General features: G+C 34.4%; 3 protein-coding genes across 3 annotated transcripts; 2 read left to right on the top strand and 1 right to left on the bottom strand.

Moving 5' to 3' along the window:
* Nucleotides 1-509: 509 nt before the first annotated feature.
* Nucleotides 510-10,114, top strand: LOC111489677 (pre-mRNA splicing factor SR-like 1). Its single transcript, XM_023137999.1, has 5 exons — nucleotides 510-659; nucleotides 2,445-2,758; nucleotides 3,913-3,993; nucleotides 7,839-7,910; nucleotides 8,898-10,114. Exons 2-5 carry the CDS (start codon nucleotides 2,471-2,473, stop codon nucleotides 9,831-9,833), a joined length of 1,377 nt encoding a protein of 458 aa, XP_022993767.1. The 5' UTR covers nucleotides 510-659; nucleotides 2,445-2,470; the 3' UTR covers nucleotides 9,834-10,114.
* A 257-nt stretch (nucleotides 10,115-10,371) lies between these two features.
* On the top strand, nucleotides 10,372-11,588 carry LOC111489678 (universal stress protein A-like protein). Its single transcript, XM_023138001.1, has 4 exons — nucleotides 10,372-10,695; nucleotides 10,774-10,883; nucleotides 10,974-11,092; nucleotides 11,171-11,588. Exons 1-4 carry the CDS (start codon nucleotides 10,503-10,505, stop codon nucleotides 11,271-11,273), a joined length of 525 nt encoding a protein of 174 aa, XP_022993769.1. The 5' UTR covers nucleotides 10,372-10,502; the 3' UTR covers nucleotides 11,274-11,588.
* Nucleotides 11,589-12,121: 533 nt separating this feature from the next.
* Nucleotides 12,122-17,243, bottom strand: LOC111489676 (glutamate decarboxylase 1). The gene is made up of 7 exons (XM_023137998.1): nucleotides 16,965-17,243; nucleotides 16,572-16,776; nucleotides 14,411-14,611; nucleotides 14,119-14,333; nucleotides 13,789-14,042; nucleotides 13,654-13,706; nucleotides 12,122-12,738 (listed from the first exon to the last, which is right to left on the bottom strand). The coding sequence occupies exons 1-7, from the start codon at nucleotides 17,048-17,050 to the stop codon at nucleotides 12,289-12,291; spliced, it is 1,464 nt and encodes a 487-aa protein (XP_022993766.1). The 5' UTR covers nucleotides 17,051-17,243; the 3' UTR covers nucleotides 12,122-12,288.
* Nucleotides 17,244-21,185: the final 3,942 nt, after the last annotated feature.

Below are 21,185 nucleotides of genomic sequence, written 5' to 3'. Positions count from 1 at the left end.
AAAAAAAAAAAAAAAAAAAAAAAAAAAAAAAAAAAAAAAGTTTAAATTTATTTAATGACTAATTCACAGTTAATTTATTGATAAGTTGTTGATTTGGTGTTTAGAAAAAAAAACAATAATATTACTATAATAAGTTAATATCGTTTAAAAAATAAATAAAAAATAACTCATGGAAGTCATTCCAAATAGATTGCCAAAATAGTTTTTTTTTTTTAACTCCAAAATTATTTGCGTATTTAATTAATAAAATTAAAACGTGAATTTATGAAATAAAAAATATTCAAATTGGAAGGAAATAAGTATTTCTTATAAAAAGAAAAAGAAAAAGAAAAAGAAAAAGAAAAAGAAAGAATTGGGCCGGGCTATTGATTTGCAAGGCCCAACCTACAAATTTTGGGCCGTGATGAACGGAATAAAGCCCAAAAGTCCGAATATTCGGAAACCGAAACCCAATAATCTTGACTGGCCGTCACCGGTTGGGACCGGCACTATAAAAGCCCTAACTTGCGCGTTGGCAGGATCCCTTCCCTCGAACTGCGAGATTTCCTCTCTCTGTTGTCTTTCCCTTTTCCGTTCGACTTCAGATAATTTTAACTTCGGGTTAGGGCTTCTTTCTTCCCGCCCTCCACAGTTTCCGCTACTTAATTTGATTCCCACCGGTATGTGTGTGTTGCGATTGTTTTTGCATCTTTTGGGTTTATAGTTTTTGAGATTCTTTCTTCCCGCACTCTACGGCTTCCGCTACTTAATTTGATTTCCACCGGTATGTGTTTGTTGCGTTTGTTTTTGCATCTTTGGGGTTTTATAGTTTTTGAGACGGTCAATTAAAATTTTTAATCCGGCTACTTCAAATAATGTTTATGTGTGGGGTAAAGTAGCTTGGGTTGATGGGATTGAAGGAACTTCAGCAATTGACTTCTATTAGTTCGGTTTTGTTGGATGATGAATTTTCCAATACTGTAAAATGTGCAGATGGTGGTTGTGGGGATTGTTGTTGTTGTTTTTTTTTTTTTTTTCAAGCTTTCGCCTCTTCCTACCTCTTTATTCCCAAGATGAACATAAATTATGAACTCTGACGATGCATTCTATTCATACTCGTGTTAAAACCTGCAGTTATTATCTTAGATGAGCTTTTAGCCTTGTACGTGCTTTGACGTCATTGTTTTACTTCTTATTTAGTGGTTTAAGGATACTTTTGTTTTTACTTTACTAAATCCTCTTGTTATTGGGTTTGGTTGGGTTTATCTGTTCTTTAAATATGGTTTGTGGATTCTTTTCATCCATTTATTCTGTTCCGTCTTGGGTGTAATGCCAAGGTTACTGCATTTATGGAATCCATCATTATTTTTTCTTTTGGATTCAACTATAATGTACGAAATAATTTGTTTCCTGCTTAAAGGTTTGGAGAAGGCGTAGAACCATTTGGGTTCTTAGATATAATACTATTTATGATAAGTTTTGGTATGAAATTTGAAAACCCAGATCCCTATTGCTGCCTTCATCTAATAAAGGACACAAGCTTACAATTCTAAAGTAAGAAATTGACCTTGTGCTAAATTTTTCTTTTTATTGATGAGAAGCCGTGCTTTCATCTAGAGAAAGTGAGAGAACAAAAAGGATATACAAAAAGACAGCCCAACAAGAGAAGTTAGATCTGACTATACAAAACCGGCTTCCAGTTAATTGAGATAAAAATTTAATAGGAAAAGTCTTGAAACAGTCAAGATGTAATAATTTATCCAACTCTTCCAGTCTTTTATCTATCTGATCCTCTATACATATTTTCTTGCATTTTTTTTTTTTAATTGGATGAGTTGTGAAAATTTGATCTAAAATTTGTCTCTTTTTCATCTCAAAGGTTACCTCAGTTTAGATTACTTTCTTCTGTTTAATGATTCATTCATCCTTCCCACTTGAATCTCTCTTGTGAAAAAACAATTAAAGCCTAGACTTCCATCATGCATCCTATATCCAAGGGGCTTTTTGAATTTGGCCAATAGTGGGCTAAGAGGTGGTTTGTGGTTGAAAGATTTGATGGCATAGGCATACGAATTGGGAGTGAGTCACCTGTGGAGGCAAATTCTTAACGACTTATGTTGATGAAATTGGAGATGGGAATATTGTAGAGGAGTAGAAGGCTTTTTCTGCTTTAAAATTTTCATTGCTACTCGTAGTATGGGGAACCTAATAATTTAAACAAGAAAGTGAATGAAGGAAGGCTTTGTTGGCTGCTGACTTTGGAAGGATGTCTAGCACTTTTTTCCAGCTGCACCACTTGAAGTATTTTCATATCAGTTGAATGTCACTTGTGAAATTGAGCAAATGCTCTTTTCTAGGTGTCTTTTTTTGTTGGGTCCTACTTTTGAGTCATTTTGTAAGCATAGATCATGTATAGTTCTCATATGCCATCGAAGAGAGTGACTGTATTCTTTTTGTCCCTGTAGGTAGATGTCTAGTTATTGACCCATAAATGGAGATAAAGACTTGCGGGAAGCCAATTGATTCTTTGCTGGAGAAGGTTCTATGTATGAATATTTTGTCTTCTGATTACTTTAAGGAGCTTTATCGTTTGAAGACATACCATGAAGTGGTTGATGAAATTTATAACCAAGTTGATCACGTGGAGCCATGGATGACTGGGAACTGCCGTGGTCCTTCAACAGCATTCTGCCTTCTGTACAAGTTTTTCACCATGAAACTTACTGTGAAACAAATGCATGGGCTGCTAAAGCACGAGGATTCCCCTTACATCAGAGCGGTAGGTAGAATCCTTTTGACCTTTAATTATCATATTTATAATAGAGACGTAGAACATCGGTAACATTTATGTCGTGGGCTGTTTGGTACTCCTTTTGTGGATTCCTTTCTACTTATTCATTTTTTAGTAAATAATTATTTTGATCTTCTTTAATTAAGAAAACAGAGAGCTAGTATTTATACTCGTGCACACCCAACCAACAAAGTTTCTGTAGGTAATTTGAGTAATTTGCTGCCAAAAGCAGTAACTCAGTCTGTAAAACGCATGCAATAAGTCAGAATGTTCGATTAGTTTTTAATTTCCACTTGAACAATTTCAACTTTTCTATGAAAAGAAAAAGTTCCTCTTTTAGGCTTGTAGTCATGCTGAAGTCAGGTTCTCTTTCTCATTCAAATACACCATTTTACAGGCCTTCAATTAGGATCACAGGTCTCCTTTCTCCCTATCTCTCTCAAACTTATTATTCTGAGCTGATGAAGCTTGTGCTTTTATTTGGATTGAAATTTAGAACTTGATATTAGAAAGCCTTTTGAATGTTTGCCTTCTGCCTTCTGCCTTTATGCTAGTTCCTGCATTATTCTGTTTCTTTAGTTTATAAAACTGCCTGATACATGCATGTGCTCGATAACATTCTTGCCTGCTCACCGGATGTCATGAACAAATGACGAGCATTGCCACTTTGGTTGCTGTGTCCTTTCTTACGTTATAAATTAATAGTGCCTTTGCTTTGCTTTGCAGATATCCAAGGTTTGAGGTGACCTTTTTATTTTTTAAAAATATCAAGATTATTTCAATCCTTTGAGTTTATTTATCTGTAAATTGATATATGATGAGTACACAAAATATTTTGTATGGATATTGCCGCCTCAATTTACATAGTATATGTAAATTGATATATGATGAGTACACAAAGTATTTTGTACGGATATTGCCGCCTCTTTTTATTTTACACTCTTAATAAGGTCTGCATTACATCAGAGGAATTAATACGGTTACTTAAATTCTTGCATGCCTCTTTTTCTGCATGATTTGCTTTCTTATATTATTATTATGATGCCCTTATTGTTCTGATGTTTAAGAAGTTATCGTTCTAGCTGTATTATTTACACTCAGCTCTGTTACCATTTGATGTATTTCTTAAATTAATTTTCCAGATTGGATTTCTGTACTTGAGATACGTCGCAGATCCAAAGACTCTTTGGAATTGGGTTGAACCGTATGTTAAAGATGAAGAGGTATGTGATGCATATAGGTGCTTGATTTCTTAATTTTGTGGATTGTTGCTAAAGCATAACGGTTAGCATGCATGTGGTTGGCTTATAATTGCCTTCAATGCGACTGTAAGTTGTTTTCTTTTGCCGTCAATATATGTTGATAATTGAGTAAGCGCTGACCAATTTTCAATATTATTGAGATGCCATATATGCTTGTGGAGATGAATTTGAACTTGAGGCTGTTTATACTTTCTAATCTAGTGATTAATCTGTGTTCTTTCAGTTGACTTTATACTGCAACCCTCCCTTTTGGAGGGCACTTATTTGACCCCTTCCTTTGGAGAGGGAACACATTGCTCCTTTGTCTGTTAGGCTGTCTTGGTTGGGTTAGTGCTGTTTGAATGAAGTTTAATCTTTTCTTATCTTGAGAATTTTTTCTTTCTAGTACAAGTCCAAAAAAGGTGGTTTGGGGTTCATCATGCATGAAGAATGTATTTCCAGCGTTTCTTCTTTGGCTGAAATTTATTTGTGGCATTTATTTTGTCGGTTATGAATTGCTTTGCTTGATAAGTGCAATAAATGGCCAACCGCTGAAGATACTTGCCTTCTCTTGGTGGATGAGAAGTCTTTTATGGGGTTTTCATTTTTGTTGTTGCATAATGTTTAATCAACCACCAGTTGTTCTTTTGTTTGGAAACCCAACGTCCTCTTTACTGGTGGCTTTTCTTATTGCCGGTAATTTTTGACCTTGCATGACAAGATCATTTATGAGTAATACTGCTGTCCTCGTTAATTATCTTAAGAGTTCAATGATCCCTTCAATTTGATTAATTTGGTCTGGACTTCGAAGGGTTTTCCTCTTTATTGAGGAAAGAGATGGGGTATCTTTAATATTAAGTGGAATCCAATTTTTTTGAAGTTCTTTATCGGATTTGAGCTTCAACTGAAAGCAAGTTCTTATGTGATTGCTCTCCTGTCAGATCTTTATATGAAGTCAGTGTTTATCTTCTTGAATTATATTTTGTCCGCAGAGTTCAATGGTGCTGTGCTGTTGATAAAGAAAGCTTATGCCTAGGTTTGATTTATGTCTCTGTTTATAAGGCTTAGATTATTATCTCTGGCATTTGGTGTTGGAAGGGTCGAGTAGTGGAGTCTTTTTTAAAAGCCTTCTGAAGCCAGCTTTTTTCATGGCTACTTAGTTTTGTTTTTGTAGCTCTTATAGTCTATCTGAGCTTTATTTCTAAGTTATTACTTCCTTTCTCATTGAGGTATTCTCCTATGTATTTTCCTTTGTTTTTGTTCTTTCACTCCTTTTTGGAGTTTCTATCCATAGAGCATTAATCTCCCTTCACTTATCCAATGAAAAGTTTTGTTCTTTTTTTTGTTAAAAAGTGCGGCAAGGCCATTTGATATCGGTTCAAAGCCATCACTTCATTTCCATAGAAAACAACACTCACCCTAGTTGAATTCCGGCTCTTGTTCCTTCACAAGTGGAAGTGAAAACAGATAACGAGAGTCCTATAACTTATTAGTTATTCAAGGGGATCACTTTTTTGAAGTAAAAAAGAAAGATAAGGTGTGGTACCCTATACATGCTTATTATCTCATTTTTCATTATGTTTGAGATTATTATGACATGGAAGAGAAATGTATTTTTTTTTTTTCTTGAAGCTGGAGTAGATGAGATCACAAAAGCTTCTTTTAGGGATATGCAAATGACTTCCAATGACTACTCACACTATAGGTTATGATCCAATGAAAGTCAAAACTAGTATGAAAGCTTTCATAGAAATTACTTATGTCATGTCTATAAAACATCGCTGCTAAAACTTTGGCAGATTGATTTAGGGAAGTGCTTTCTATTACTATTTCCAATGCCTAAGGAGCATTTATTGCAGGCTGGCAAATCTTAGGTCGAATGTTGGTTGTTCATGAAGCCATGAATACTATAGGAAGTGAAAGAATGGTGTGATTTTCAAGATTGATTTTGAGAAAGCCTTTGATCATGTTGATTGGGATTTTTATTTTTATTTTTTTAAAAAGTTCGATAAAAATGTTTTGTTGCAAATGGATTGTGCATTTGAAACTGCATAGGATAGGTAAATTTATGGGTGACCGAGAGGTAAGATTTTTGCCTCTAGAGATCTCAAGTAAAGTGACCTTTCTCGCCTCCTCTGCTCATTCTTCTTGTTGATATTTTGGAAAAGAAAGTGGTCGAGGGCTTTAAGGTGGCATCAAAGAGTTTCCTTCTTTCGCATCTTTACATCACCTATGATACACCCTCGTTTGTTTTGTTCAATAAAGGAATCTCCTTTACCAATTGAAGTGACTAAAGGCAAATAGGAGAGAGCTCCATCGTTGGTTAAAATTGTGATTTCTCTAAGTTGACCTCTTGGGCTTCCTAAGTGAGTTGTGATGTTAGCGAATTATCCTGTTCTTATCTAGGGCTTCCCTTAGGTGGTAACCGAAGGAGGTTGTCTTTCTTGAACCTTGTGGTGGAAAAAGTCTAGAAACGACTATTTTCTTGGAAAAAGGCATTCTTTTCTCAGGGAGGAAGCCTTACCCTTATCTAGTCGGTATTGTATGGGTCCCCAAATACTTCTTTTTTCTTTTTTTTCCCCCTAGTGTTTGGAATTTCTATTTTGGTGTGAAAATAGATTATTGAGGAATTTATTATGAGAAGGAATTAATGAGGATGGTGGACCCCACTTGGTTAGGTGGGAGGAAGCTTCAAAGGTAGTGGTGCTGGGAGGTTTAGGCAATAGAATTAGTGATGAGGCTTTGTTCTTGAAATGATTGTGGTGTTTTTAATGAACCATATACTTTTATGGTATACATCTATAGTGATTAAGAATAGTTCGTATTCTTTGAGCCGGTCTGAACGTGGGAATTAGTTTAAGAAAAATTTTGTGAACTGCTAATGCTTTGAGTTTTCCTTTGGTCTCCCGTTTATAAAATTCTTAATTGGGAATGACCGAAAACCTTGCTTGCATTGAAGCTCGCCTTAAGGGAAGCTTAACTTTTAGCCTGGAAAACTCCAATGCCACCTTTAAAACATTGGTTTCACTGCTTCATCATCTGTCAGATAAGGTTGCATTTGGTGGCTTCCTTACTGCCTTCCCCTAGTATTTCCTCCTTGTTACTTCGGATTTCGGTGTCCCCTAAGTGGTTGAGTGATGTTGGATGTGGTTGCCCTTCTTTCTCTCATTCCTAATTAGCTAGTCCGTCCTGGGAGAAGAAGGGAGTTTCTGGTTTTGGTCTTTAACCTCTCTCGGAATTTCTCTTGTTATTGCTTTTCCATATTTTTGGTCCCTTCTGAATTCCTTTGCTTAGCAAGTTTTGAATGGGCTGGATGGTTATGATATCTATAAAGGTTTAAGTTCTTTAATTGGTACATTTTGCATGGGAGAGTGAACATCTAAGTCTATATTTAGAGACATCTTTCCTTTGTGTTTTGCCGGCAGTGGTCCGTTCTCCATAGGTGGTAAGAGGAAGATCCTCAACATTTTTTGTAAACTTTCTATTTTGCTTATTCCCTTTGGAGTTTCTGTTTATGGTCATTTGGGATCGCTTTGGCTTGTAGCAAAGACTGCAACTTTATGATTGACGAGGTGCTCTTGAACTTTCCCTTTCCAGATACATGCAGCTTTCCGTGGCATGTTTTTTTTTATACTTTTGGAGGGTTTTTGGTCGGTCCATTTGCTGTTTGTACTTTTCTTTTCCCCTTCCTCAAATAACAGGAAAACAATTTTCTTCCTTACAAATCCATAATGTTTTGTTTGCATGTTTTCATTTTTAATGGATTTAAATAGTAACCTAAAGCTACAAAAAGCAGAATTGGAACTAACAGACTTGATGTGTTACAGGAATTTTCACCAGGATCCCATGGACGAATGACTACTATGGGTGTTTATGTGCGTGATTTGCTCCTTGGACAGGTCAGGTTATATACCATCTCCCCTTTAGATACCATGTTTCTTGGTTGTCTTTCTTTTTTCTTTGTGTCGCATACGTGATAAATTTGTGTGTATATGGAGTTTATGTTGGCATTTCTCTAGTGTTTAACTATGGGAGCACTGCATTGTCGATTCATGGTTGGAAGACATTGTTAAGATTTATAATATAGAGTATACTATAGTTAAAAGATTTTTTTTTTTTTTTTTTTTTTTTTTTTTTGTCTTTTCTAATGCATCCAATATTTTCTTGACTCCTTATATAACCTTTTCTTTTAGTTTGATTTCCCACTTATGCACCTTGTAGGTAGATTAGAGGAAGCCCTTCACGAAATGTGTTAGCTTTTACATGTCTAAAGCGATACCTTTCAGAGATTTGCCCCTTCATGAACCTTCTTAATCGTGATGTGGAAAGAAAAGTCTTGGCTTAAGTTTCTAACTATTAATTTTCCTGGAAATATTTCGAATGACAGATCATGAATTAATTTTTTTAGGAATGGTCTTGACATATTTAAATCAATCATTGTTTGGATTTTTTTTTTTTTTTTTTGGTAGTATATGATGAAAATAGATGAATGAAGTGTATAAGTTGAATAAAATAAAATATGAAACCAAGGTGTTGATTTTATCACATTGTTGTTATCTAAAAGTGTGATTAGTGACTTCACTAAATTGGATAATTGAGTAGATGATCTTTAAGCTTTTATTTTGTTTGTCCTTTCAGCTTTTAAATGGAAGAAATTGTGATTCGTTGTGGTAAAAATTATGTTTCTATGTTATCTGGCGGTGTTTGTGATTCTATTGTGTTGCCTACACGGCTGAATGATCATTATTTTCACATGTTCTAACTGGAACATATTAACCTCTTATCTTTCGTAGTTTTTTAAAAATACTTGAATTTAGATGTATTGTTATTTTTAAATCCCTCGTCTTTGTAGCTAAAAGTGCTCACATTTTGTTTGCCAATTGCAGTACTACTTCGATACTCTTTTCCCTCGTATTCCAGTTCCTGTCTTGCGACAAGTTGTAGCTAATCTCGAAAAATTGAAGCTTCCAAGCAAACATTCAGGCGTGACAGGGGAAACCCATCGATTGGGGTCTGAAGACACTGCACGGCGACCACCTTCTGTAAAAGCTTCACTTTCAGTCTCCTTTGGACAACGAGCCCCACATCGTGCCTCAACTAGGGACTCATCTCCAGTTCGTCGTACGCTACCGACATCAGCTATTGACAGAGATAATAGTGATGATCTACGAAGATCTCCAAGCAGTCGCCGTAGCCAAAGTCGTGAACATCCAGATACTAGGGAGAGGAGCAGGGATAGAGATTATGACAGGGAGAGAAGCAGGGATAGAGATTATGACAGGGAAAGGAGCAGGGACAGAGAATATGACAGGGACAGGGGAAGGGATAGAGACCGAGAGCGAGAACATGATCGGGACAGAGAAAAGTATAGAGATCGGGAGAGGGACCGAGAAAGAGATAGAGAAAGAGAGAAAGCCAGGGATAGGGAAAGGGACAGAGAGCGAGACAGAGAACGAAGTTATGATTATGATCGAAGGACTCATTATACTGATAGAGAGGGTAGAAGGGACTTCGAAAGAAGTAGCCGTGATGGTGGTACAAGGCATTACCGAAGGAGTCGTAGCCGAAGTAGAAGCAGGAGCAGTAGTCGAAGTCTACAAACAGGAGTGAATGCCCATGGCCATCACGAACGAGAGCCAAGTCCTGCAAGGGGCAGAACCTCGGAGAAGACGTCGATCATATCGAGCAATCTGGCAAAACTAAAAGATATGTATGGTGATGTGAGCGAGCAGAAAGGAGGAGGGGATCCAAGCAAAGAAAGAATTAACAGAAGAGATAGTAGCGGTGAAGAGGTGATCAGATTGGGTGGTTCCTGGAAATAGAAGAAAGAACTCCACTGTATTCAATACTCAACTCACCCATCTTTATCTTTTTATTTAGAAAACAAACACAATTTAGTTTTCTCTATTGGAAAAGGGAAGAAAAAAATGAAAAATGATGTATCTGTCACTTGGAGTTTTATAGTATTTTCATCATCTCTCTCCCAATCTACTTCCTCACAGTTGAATGCTCAGACTTAGGCATGCAACTATGGTGGCTGTGTATTAGAATTTAATTGACTTTGATTTCTCTGCTTCTTTTATGTTGGAACTTCTTTTCCTTTAAGATATCCATATTTCTCATCTTGGAATTCTCTTGCATTCTTTGAGGTATTTTTTTTAAAGATAGTTTTCGTTCATATACTGTTTATAAGAATACTTTTATAATATTCAATAATAGAAAGTGATTTTAGTTTTATAAAAATTTATGGATAAAAGAGATGCAAAGAACTTTAGAACAAAACCAATAATTTAAGGTAGGAAAAAGAAAAAGATATAAAAGGAGAAGAAAAGAACAAACATTCCTCTTAGGTATGGAATACTTGCGAAAGAGAAACTAAACTAGCAGCTTCAAGAACCTTCTTCCATTGCTATAAAATCCAAAGCTCCTCCCACGAACAGAACACTTGAACAGCGAGAGACAGAGAAATCATATCATATTGGCAGCGAAACATGTCAGAAAACATGGAGAAGGATCACAATCGGCGAGTTGGAGTAGCCATGGATTACTCTGCAACAAGCAAATCAGCTTTAGAATGGGCTGCTCATAACCTTCTTACCCATGGAGATCAATTGATTTTGATCCATGTTGAGCCTCCCAATTCTGATACTCCCAGAAAGCTCCTCTTCCAACACACTGGCTCACGTACCCTTTTCTTCCCCCCCTCAAAATCTCTTTAATTTCTATGCTTGTTCTAACAAACCCTTTCTTTCTCCTTTGCAGCTTTGATTCCTCTTGAGGAATTCAGAGAGATTAAGTTGGAGAAGCAGTATGGACTGAGAAATGATGTAGAAGTTCTTGATGTTCTTGACTCATTGGCTACAACCAAAGGGGTCTCTGTTTCTCTCTGTTTCTCTCTGTTTTTGTTTCAGTGATTTTGTTTGATGAATGATGGGTTTAGGGTTTGTTTGAAAACGAAGCAGGTCAGAGTTGTGGCTAAGGTTTATTGGGGCGATCCAAGGGAGAAATTGTGTGAGGCTGTGGAAGATCTTAAGCTTGATTCGCTTGTTCTTGGAAGCAGGGGTTTAGTCTCTATCAAGAGGTAATTAAACTCTATCGATCAATCCCCTTTGAAATTGAATGAGAGAAATGGGTTACCAAAATGTTTGGTTAAACGCAGGGTATTGCTTGGGAGTGTGAGCAGCTACGTTGTGAAGAATGCTTCATGTCCTGTTACTGTGGTGAAGGGGAAGCCATTGCCATTGCCAAACTCCAAGTCTTGATTCTTAAATCTATTTTGCCTATTGTTTGTTGAAGCATGCTTGGGATATGAACAAATGAGTATTTCTAATAATATAGATCAATAACGGATTGTCGTGTATCAGTCTAAGCATACCGCTATCAGATATTGTTCTTTTTGAGATATCTCTTTCGAGCTTTCAATCAAGGTTTTTAAAACGCGTCTGTTAGGGAGAAGTTTCTCTGCTCTTATAAATATAGAGAATGTTTCATTCTCCTATTCAACAGATGTAGGATTTCTCAATCCACCCACTTTCGATATTCAATGTGCTTGTGGAATGTAGGTAGCAGTTATGATCGATTCGATAGAAAAGAAGGAATAGTGTCTATTTTTCGTTGGGGATTTTCTGAAAAAATCATTGAATCTTCCTCCGATTCATTATGAAAGACATTCTGTCCATCAGAATAGAAGTTAAAGAGGGTATTTATGCACGTGTCTTTTATATGGAAATCAAAGGCCAATGGGTCATTCTCTTGACTCATACCGATGTGGAATCTCACCTAACAAAAATCCAATTAGTTTTCTAGGTGAAAAGATATTAAACCTTTCGTCAAATTCTTCTACAAATTTGACATTTCGGTAAACAATCGACAGTCTTCCACTCGTCTTCGTGGGTATTGAAACTTTTGTCACCTTTATGACTTAGAGTTTCGAGATCATATCTTTTTTATTTGAAATCTAGGTCTCGATCGATATCACGAGGTTGGTACAGGTCTTGAATCACCTACTCTTTGGCAAGCATTAAGCCAATTATCGACTCTATCGACTCTAGTCGAGTGATACCACAGGTGGGAAAACATATTCTATGTATGAGTAATCAACCAACATAGATTTAAGGAAAAGGATGATAAGTTTGCACTCGAATTCAAAAGTGGAGGTATGCTTAATAGAAGCAACATCTTTAACAACAAGAACACTAAACAAACATTTTCATTCCACAAATACAAAGCTCATCCGCTCTCACTTCACACATAGACATAATCCCTTGCTTTCAACTCTTAACAAACTCCATTTGTCTTCTTCTTGTTCATCACAAACTTCCTCCAAACAGTTGTGATCTCCCTCTGTGTCTCGAGTTCGCTCTTCTTCGCCACCGTGTTCATGATGTCGGCCTTCGATGGGAGGATGTCGAGCTCGTGCATCGTTTTCTCAATATCTGACACCAGACGCTCAGCAAGTGTTCGAGAAAAGTCCTCTCGGATCACAACTCTTAGGACTGTTATGTGTTGTGCATCTGGAGGCATGGTGTAGGCAGGCACAATCCACCCGAATCTCCTCAGCATTTCTGAGACCTCAAACTCTGTATGACGAGTGCTATCTTTCAAGGAGAAGGCCACAAGTGGGACTCCATTGTCCTTCGACACGATGTTGAAACGACCCGTTTTTTCGAGTCCTTCCTTTAGAACCAACATGTTTTCTCTGCAGTTTTCCATCACGTTTTGGTATCCCTGATGAACAAAAATGGTACCTACTTTGTTAGATTGAGGGATTTGGGTGTACGAGTGTTTATGATTAAGCTTATCTTGCCCATTTATCGGGCAATTAATACACACATAATAGCTTATAACGGTTGAGGATTGTTGGGAGAAAGTCCCACGTTGGCTAATTAAGAGGATGATCATGGGTTTATAAGGAATACTGCTAATTAAGGGGATGATCATGGGCTTATAAGGAATACATCTCCATTGGTATGGTACGAGGCCTTTAGGGAAAAATCAAAAGCAAAGCCATGAGAGCTTATGCTCAAGTAGACAATATCATATTATTATGGAAATTTGTAGTTCCTAACATGGTATCAGAATCATATCCTTAATTTAGCCATATCAATAGAATCCTCAAGTGTCGAACAAAGAAGTCGTTAGCTTCGAAGGTGTAGTCAAAAGTGACTTAAGTGTCGAACAAAAGATGTACTTTGTTCGAGGGCTCTAGAGAAAAGAGTCGAGCCTCGATTAAAAAGAGATTGTTCGAGGGCTACATAGACCTCAGGGGAGGCTCTATGGTGTACTTTTGTTCGAGAGGAGGATTGTTGGGAGGAAGTCCCATATTGATCATGGGTTAACAATACTTCATTCGTATGATTTTGGGAAAAGAGAAGAAGTCCATGTTGACTAATTAAGGGGATGATAGGGTCTATAAGCAAGGAATACATCTTTATTGGTGTTACAAAACCTCTCGAAAAAATCAAAAGTAGAGCCATGAGAGCTTACACTCAAAGTGGACAATATCATATCATTGTAGAAAGTCGTGGTTTCTAACAATAACTATTAGAAGCTGAAACATAAAGATATAACGAACGAGAATCCATGACTCAAACGGATAAAACAAGATTCGTGAAATAAGACAATGAATAATGAGAATCTCACCTCATAACCCAACCGGATCATTTGGTAATACTGAGCAATAACTTGGCTAGATCCTGCAGTTAACAAAACTCAAATTCAGCTTCAAAGTCAAAAATCAGGCTCCATTGAGTATCTGCTAGAACATACAATGTGTACCTTTGGAGAAATTAAGGGTGAAAGTGGGTTGGTCAGCTCCAAGATAGTTGATATGGAAGATGAGTTCTTCAGGCAAGTCTTCCTTGTTCCTCCAGATAGCCCAACCAATTCCAGCATAAACAAGCCCATACTTATGGCCACTCACATTAATACTCTTAACAAGGGGCAGCCTAAAATCCCATTCTAGATCAGGGTAAATGAATGGGGCAATAAACCCTCCACTCGCAGCATCAACATGAATAGGGGTATCCCATCTGTGAAAATCATGCTTGATTTCAGGTTTGATTTCATTATATTCAATTAAAGAGAGAAAAAGAGAAGAAATCGAACCCAGTTTCCTTGTTCTTCTCGATTAAGAGATCATTTAAGAGCTTTACATCTTCGAATTCTCCATTGAGTGTGGAACCCAAAATGGCTGCAACACAGATGGTGTTCTCATCAACCAACTCCACAGCTTTCTGTGGATCCATCACGTAGTAACCTTCGCTCAATTTCACTTCCTTCAGTTCTACCTCAAAGTACCTCGCAAATTTCTCCCAGCATACCTTCACATTCATTGCCGAAATTTAAGAACAAAACAGTAACCCAAATGGGAATCAATTACTGTTAACTACATAAATACCTGGACATTGGCTCCAGTGACGATGTTGGGGTTGTCATAGGGCTTGCCTGCAGCCTTCATTTTGTTCTGCCACTTTCTCTTGAAAGCCAAACCAGCCAACATTATGGCCTCCGACGATCCCACAGTTCCAACTCCCACCGCCGTCTCAGATTCCCCCAATGGGGCATTGAACAAGTGAGCTATCATGTTCACACATCGGTTCTGCAGCCAATTCACAACACCCAGTTAGTTATTACTCCGGTTAGACGAACACACTCCCCACACTCCCCACCATAATATGATATTGTTACTTTGAGTATGAGCTCTAATAGCTTTGTTTTGGACTTCCCCAAAAGGCCTCATATCATTCAACACCTCCTCTCCAACAAATCAGTATCCAACAACTTTAACATATATTACTAATCTCAATCGATCAAATTTAATGTTTTTTTTTTCTTTTGTGTTATTAGTCAATGAATGTATTAAAAACATAGTTACATGTCCACCTATGAAATGATGGTGACTGATAATAATTGTCCGCCACATAGGCATGGGAACAAAGAAAAATAAAACCTTCGAATTAATTTTAATATATATTTTAAATAATTATTTTCTAAAATAGTTTTAAAAAATCATTTTTAAGGTTTTTTTTTTTTTTTTTTTGAGAATCAATCATAATAATAAATTAGAAAAATAAAATAAATATTATATATAAATGTTAAATTAACAATAAATTTGATTTAATCGATCAATCTTTTAAGCTTAATTATTTTTCCATTTTATAGTTTTATAGAGGAAAAATTTTGAAATTTCAATTACTTAAAATAATAATATTTTAAATGAAAGACAAAATTAGGAGGACAAAAGTGTAATATTAAGTTCCCTCCCAATAGCATGAGGTGACAAGTTGGGTAATGGATGGGCCATTTGTGGCCCATTAAGCTACTACTTCTTTGTCCCTTCCCATACCGACGGTGGGTTCCATTCCGCAGACCCATAAATCTCAACAGGAAAAATATATATTATCTCACTTTTTTTTTTTCCTTTTCTTTTAATTTTTAATTTACTTTTTATTTCATTCAATAATCAACATAAATAACAGCCAGGAGTAGTAAAAAAATCAATGGTAAAAGTGTAACTCCAAAAAAATAATAATAATAAAGCACTTGAAAATAAAAAAGTATTATTAATGGATGAATTATTTTTGCTTTTATAATTATTATTATTATTGTGGAAGAACTTGAAATAATTGAAATTGTCTCACTATGTAATTCATTAATTTAGTTTTTTTTTTTTTTTTTTTTTATTTTGAAAGCGCGTCTTCACCGGAATGGACAGAGTGAATTGGGGGTACCAAATGGAGGGAGGCCCAATAAGGCTTGCACGCTTTGTCTTCACGCCAATACCAATCATCAAAAACTCTATTGACTTTAAATAAATAATCCTACTCATAATGTTTTTGTCATTACCGCCTCGTGTCTACTCCGATATTGTCCTCTTTTGACTTTCCCTCCTCGTTTATATTTGATTTTTCTTGTTTAGTTTATATTTGATAAATTTTTTATTTTAATTTTTATCAATCTTAATCATGGTTATAAAAATTTACACAATTATTACATATTTTAAGACTAAATTATAACAAATTTAAAAATACATGCAGAATGAATGGTTATGGAATCAAGTTCTTTTAAACTAATATATTTAAATTAAAAAAATATTTGTTGTTATTTTTTAAGAAAAATGTTTTATTATTTTTAATATGTGTATGTATGTAAAGTCATATTATAATAAACTATATGACAACACATAAAGGTTTATGTGATCCTAAAATTATATTATAACTGGAATATTGAATCATATATGATTAATGTTTTGTTCGCTGGGATAAAAAGGATTAAACAATTAATTTATTAATATGAAACCTATAAAACTGTTTTTTTTTTTGTTGAAATATTTAATTAAACTTCCTTTTTTAGACTTGAACAAATTCATTTTAAATAATTAAACTACAATTTTTTGTTAATTTTTTAATCTCGATCGTAGAATTCAGCCATGAGCGAACGCTATATTTCAAAATTCGGAAGAATTTTCAGAGGAAAATCGATGGATAATGGAGAGAAGCGGTAGAACGAAATGGATCTAATCTTTCGATTAAAGCTAACAGAGAGATGGAGAATCGTACCTGAAGCTCTGTAGTGACGGGATATTCATCCATATCAACGTAATTCTTGTTAATAGCGGCCATGATGAGTTTATCGCACTCAGGCTCCATCCAAGTGGTGACGAAGGATGCCAAATTCAGCCTAGGGTTTCCATCGAGCATGAGCTCATCATTAATGATCTGAAACGCAGCCTCCTTAGGGATCGAATTCTCCGGCATTTTGAATCTACAACAAACAGAACATTATAGAAATCGATCCAGAGAAAAATCAAAGAAACAGAATCACCAAAACACAAATCACAGGTAGCAATTTCAGTAATTAATTTCGAGATCTGATAAACCAGGTGAGAAACAACAACAATGACGGATCGATGAATCGATCTTATCCGCGATCAATGAAACGAAATGAAGTACCTCGGGAGAGAGGTTCGCACATATCGAGAAGCGAAGGTAGAGTGGACGGAGACATCCGACTGAGAAACAGTCTTGGACAAAACCATGGCGGATCGAGATCAGAGAAAGAGAAGATCAATGGAGGTGGATGAAGATGAAGATGAAGAGAGACGAAGGAGGAGGGTTTAAATAGTGATATTTGGTCAGCTTTGGAAGGCTGATTGCCTCACAGAACGGAAATTCCCTGTTCCTTCATGGAGGAGTGGGAATTTGTGTGTGGTCCTCCCTTTATTTTTTAATTAATATAAAATAATATTACAATATTATGTCCACTCCACGACTCAAAACTATGATTATTCTTATTCACTTTTAATATAACATTATTTTTTTAAAAAAGTTACTTTTTTAATATTGATTTTAATATTGATTTTTTAAATGTTTTTTTAACCCTTCCTCCGTCTCTCATATTTTTTTTTTTTGTTAGAGTGCGATTGTGGCAGTTGATATCAATTTTAGTGAGCTGTGATAGTCAGAATAAGTGTCGCACAGTCGCATTAGGAGTCCTGACAAAGTGTGATCGTAACAGTTGATATCAATTTTAGTTAACTACTAGAGTAAGAATAAGTGTCGCACAGTTGCATTACGGGTCCGGACATATTGTGATTGTGAGAGTTGGTATCATTTTTTAAAATTATTTTATATATCTTTGAAAATTCTTTTATGTAATTAAATAACTTAGTCACATGTTTAATGTATATTTTTATTGGGTGATTTTGGTATCTTTTGTTTAATAAATATTGAGAAGGTTGGGAATTTGGGTTAGACCATTTAATTCGGATATCACAGATATAAAAAATAAAATTAATTTTTATGTTTAATATATTAATTTAATTTTAGAAAGATATAGAAAAAAATAGGATACAATTATAAATACATATATTTATTTTATTTTTATTTATTTTCCAACCTTTCTTACCCATAATATTTAATTTTTTAAAATACATATTTAAATTGAATCCTAAATCTTAATTAAATATTTAAAACTAGAGATGTCGTAAGAACTAATATTTAAAAAAAAAATATTATGGTCATAAATTCATAATCTTTCAATATTTAAAAATTAGGCGTCCATATCGAGACAAGAAGTAATTAAATTAATTTGATAAATTTGTACAAAATTGACGTTTAAAATAAAGTTAACTAATAATATATATGCAAATACTTGTCTCTCTCGATCACGTCGCATGGTCGTTAATTTAGCAATAAAATGTTCATAATAAAATAAAATAAGGTTTTAATTAATAATATTTTTTTAGCCTTGAATATGTCAACTATACAAATATATCATATATTTTTTTAAATAGGGAAATTTATTATTTAAAATTTGTTTAATTAATTATGACTTTTTAATATTTACTTCACAAATAGTTGACCATTAACACATTATTAATATCTTATTTGAATTTTTTACTTTCATATTTAATTTAAATTTATTACACTAAAAATTAAATATTGTCAAGGGTGAAATTGGATATAATAAAAAAAATTAAAAGTCGATAATAGACTCGAAAGAATAAGTCTAACGTGAAAGTGAACTTGTGCCCAAATAACTATTGTCCCAATCATCTAATTCTATGATTAGGGAAAAAAAAAAAATAACGCTCGGTCATATTTTCTTTCAAATTACAACTTTACCCTTGAAATAATGGTGGTACATTTTGTAGCCTAAGTCAACACTACATCGACATAAAGCTTGAAGAAAGTCAAGATTGGAATGAACTTGAGAAAAAGTCTTCTAAATGAAAGATATGAATCAAAGAAAGAGAGAAGTAACCACTTCGTTAGAACATAATGGGAACTTGGCGACCAACGTGGTTTCGAGCGGCGAACGACAAGCAGCCCACATGATTCAAGCTCAATGGTGACCTCAATATTGTTTCACCCTCGCCAAGATCCTCATAAGCAACGTACCCAAGTGGTAGCCGATGGAGATTGTGCCTTCGGGTCTGCGTTGTTCTTTAGGAAGTGTCGAAATTATTTAGCATATTAAGATATTTTACGTATAAAATCTATATAAATATATATATAGCTTTCAAAAATTTAATTTTGTACCTACCCAACAAAATTTCCAACGTCATGGGAAATTAATTTTATGGTTTGATGGGCAGAATTTATGGGTTTAGACTAATTTGATGTTGAATTTTAATTTTATTAAAATTATTTTTTATTTTATTTTAGGAAATGTCAATTTCTTTTTTAATGTAATATGGATAGCATTTTATTTATTTTTATATATATAAATTTAATTGAGGTTGCGATAATATTAGCTCTATTGGTTTTATTCTCTGTATTTTCAAAACGTTCATTTTATTCTGAACTTTTTTATTCAGATTTATATAATTTAATAATTAAAATAAATAAATAAATCCATTAATATTTTATGGACTTTATAATGGCTTAACAATTAATAATTAATGTGAGTGATAAATTTAATAAATGTATAAAATATAAAGTAACAAATGAAAATGAAACGTAAATGAAAAATTATTGAGTAATTCTTATCCTATTGTTTTGAGTATTGAATTATTAGAATATAAAAGATATTTATTTATTATTTTTGTTGGGGGAATTTATGAGTGTGGGGTCTAATTTGATGTTGATTTTTTATAATTAAAAATCAACCACTAATTTTTTATCTCAACAAAATATCAACAAGGGAACATAATATTTTTATTCCCATCAGCATTTACGAATATATTCTTTTTATTATTCTTTATTCTTTTTTGTATATTTCTTCTATCCTATATGTTAAATTTTTGAAGAAATTATTGGAGGTTAAGTTGTTTGTTTTCGGGATAGATTCGAGATCTTTCTCTCTTTTGGGGATAGCATAACAAAGAAGATGCCAAAAAAACAAAAATATTTTCTTCACGTTTGACAAATACAAGATGTCTAGGAGATTAGGTAGGTGTTAGGATTTATTATTTATTTTATTTGTAATTTATAAACAGTATGTGGTTGGCATACAAGAAGATCGTGTTCAAGTAAAAATCAAAACGATTCCCAATTCAATGTTTCCGCTACGTGGATGAAGTGTTCATTCCTTTCCGTAGGTACACTACCTCATAAGTTTCATTTAATAAAGAAAAGTTCCTATATCTAATAAATCGGCTTGACTTCAGTGTGAAATGTTAAGTCATTATATTGACAAACGAGTGGATTCTTTATTAGTTAGAGACGTCATGATTAACATGATTAACCGAGATGAAAATTAGGTTCTAGCTAGAATAATGGCGAGAATCAAAATAACCTTTCAGCATAGGTAAAATCGTTAAAGTAGATCCAAAAATATTGGAATTTTTCAATATTTGAGATTATGTTTGATGGATAACAATTATTAATTACTGTAATCATAAGTGGGTTCAAATTCAAATTTTAAACCTGTTGGTTTGATTGAACACCACATCACATTTTTTTTTTTTTTTTTAAATTATAATCTTCCAGAAAGATCCTTCCTAATTATTACATTTTAAATAATAATAATAATAATAATTAAATGGGCCCTACCATTAACTACTACATTCGATTATGGTAAAGGAAAGAAGATTAATATAATTTGATCAACTCAAACATGAAAAAAGCAAAGATAGAGCTGGAGATCATCAAGCCTTTGTGACCAAATTGTTGCTATTTTAGCTTTGGATGCATTGCATTAGTGGCATCAAAATATTCCCTTGTATTGGTATTACAGTAATCAATTGAATCATTAATAAAATCAGCATAAGATTAAATATAATATCGATAATAAGGTTACTATTTGTTGACATATTCACGACGTTTATGAACGATCTCTATCAAGTGATTAGAACGTATCAAAGGTTACCTGTTTTTGTTCAACCAAAGTTAGCTGGACGCTTGAGTATAGCATTGTGGGACCCAGACAACAGGCATGCCCTTTTGTGGATTGTGATAGGAGCCCTTACCACTAAGGTACCTAGTCAATATGCAAAGCCACTTGCAAATTTATCAATCAAACTATTAAAAGAAAATGGACTTATCTTTATAGCTTAAGACCTTTCAGCACTTCAAAGCTCTCTCAACTACCTTTACTTAATTAGAAGGCCGTGTAGAAAAAATTTGATAGTATATGAAAGAAATATCTAATCTACACTCACTTCTTAGTTCCCGAGATACCACCCGAGCTTAGACTCGAAAGCAATATCTTGTAAGTCGCCTCACACA

The sequence above is a fragment of the Cucurbita maxima genome, unplaced genomic scaffold, assembly GCF_002738345.1.
Source record: "Cucurbita maxima cultivar Rimu unplaced genomic scaffold, Cmax_1.0 Cma_Scf00014, whole genome shotgun sequence".
Lineage (NCBI taxonomy): Eukaryota > Viridiplantae > Streptophyta > Magnoliopsida > Cucurbitales > Cucurbitaceae > Cucurbita > Cucurbita maxima.
This window is presented reverse-complemented; position numbering and strand designations above follow the sequence as displayed.

Excerpts from the sequence above, each read along its gene's own strand:
- LOC111489678 (XM_023138001.1), top strand. The coding sequence starts at position 10,503 with ATGTCAGAAAACATGGAGAAGGATCACAATCGGCGAGTTGGAGTAGCC. Across the intron at positions 10,696-10,773 it reads CTTCCAACACACTGGCTCAC|CTTTGATTCCTCTTGAGGAA; the intron begins GTACCCTTTTCT and ends TCTCCTTTGCAG. Across the intron at positions 11,093-11,170 it reads GGTTTAGTCTCTATCAAGAG|GGTATTGCTTGGGAGTGTGA; the intron begins GTAATTAAACTC and ends GGTTAAACGCAG.
- LOC111489677 (XM_023137999.1), top strand. The coding sequence starts at position 2,471 with ATGGAGATAAAGACTTGCGGGAAGCCAATTGATTCTTTGCTGGAGAAG. Across the intron at positions 2,759-3,912 it reads ATTCCCCTTACATCAGAGCG|ATTGGATTTCTGTACTTGAG; the intron begins GTAGGTAGAATC and ends TTAATTTTCCAG. Across the intron at positions 3,994-7,838 it reads CGTATGTTAAAGATGAAGAG|GAATTTTCACCAGGATCCCA; the intron begins GTATGTGATGCA and ends GATGTGTTACAG.
- LOC111489676 (XM_023137998.1), bottom strand. The coding sequence starts at position 17,050 with ATGGTTTTGTCCAAGACTGTTTCTCAGTCGGATGTCTCCGTCCACTCT. Across the intron at positions 14,334-14,410 it reads TCACTGGAGCCAATGTCCAG|GTATGCTGGGAGAAATTTGC; the intron begins GTATTTATGTAG and ends ATGAATGTGAAG. Across the intron at positions 12,739-13,653 it reads TGATCCGGTTGGGTTATGAG|GGATACCAAAACGTGATGGA; the intron begins GTGAGATTCTCA and ends TTTGTTCATCAG.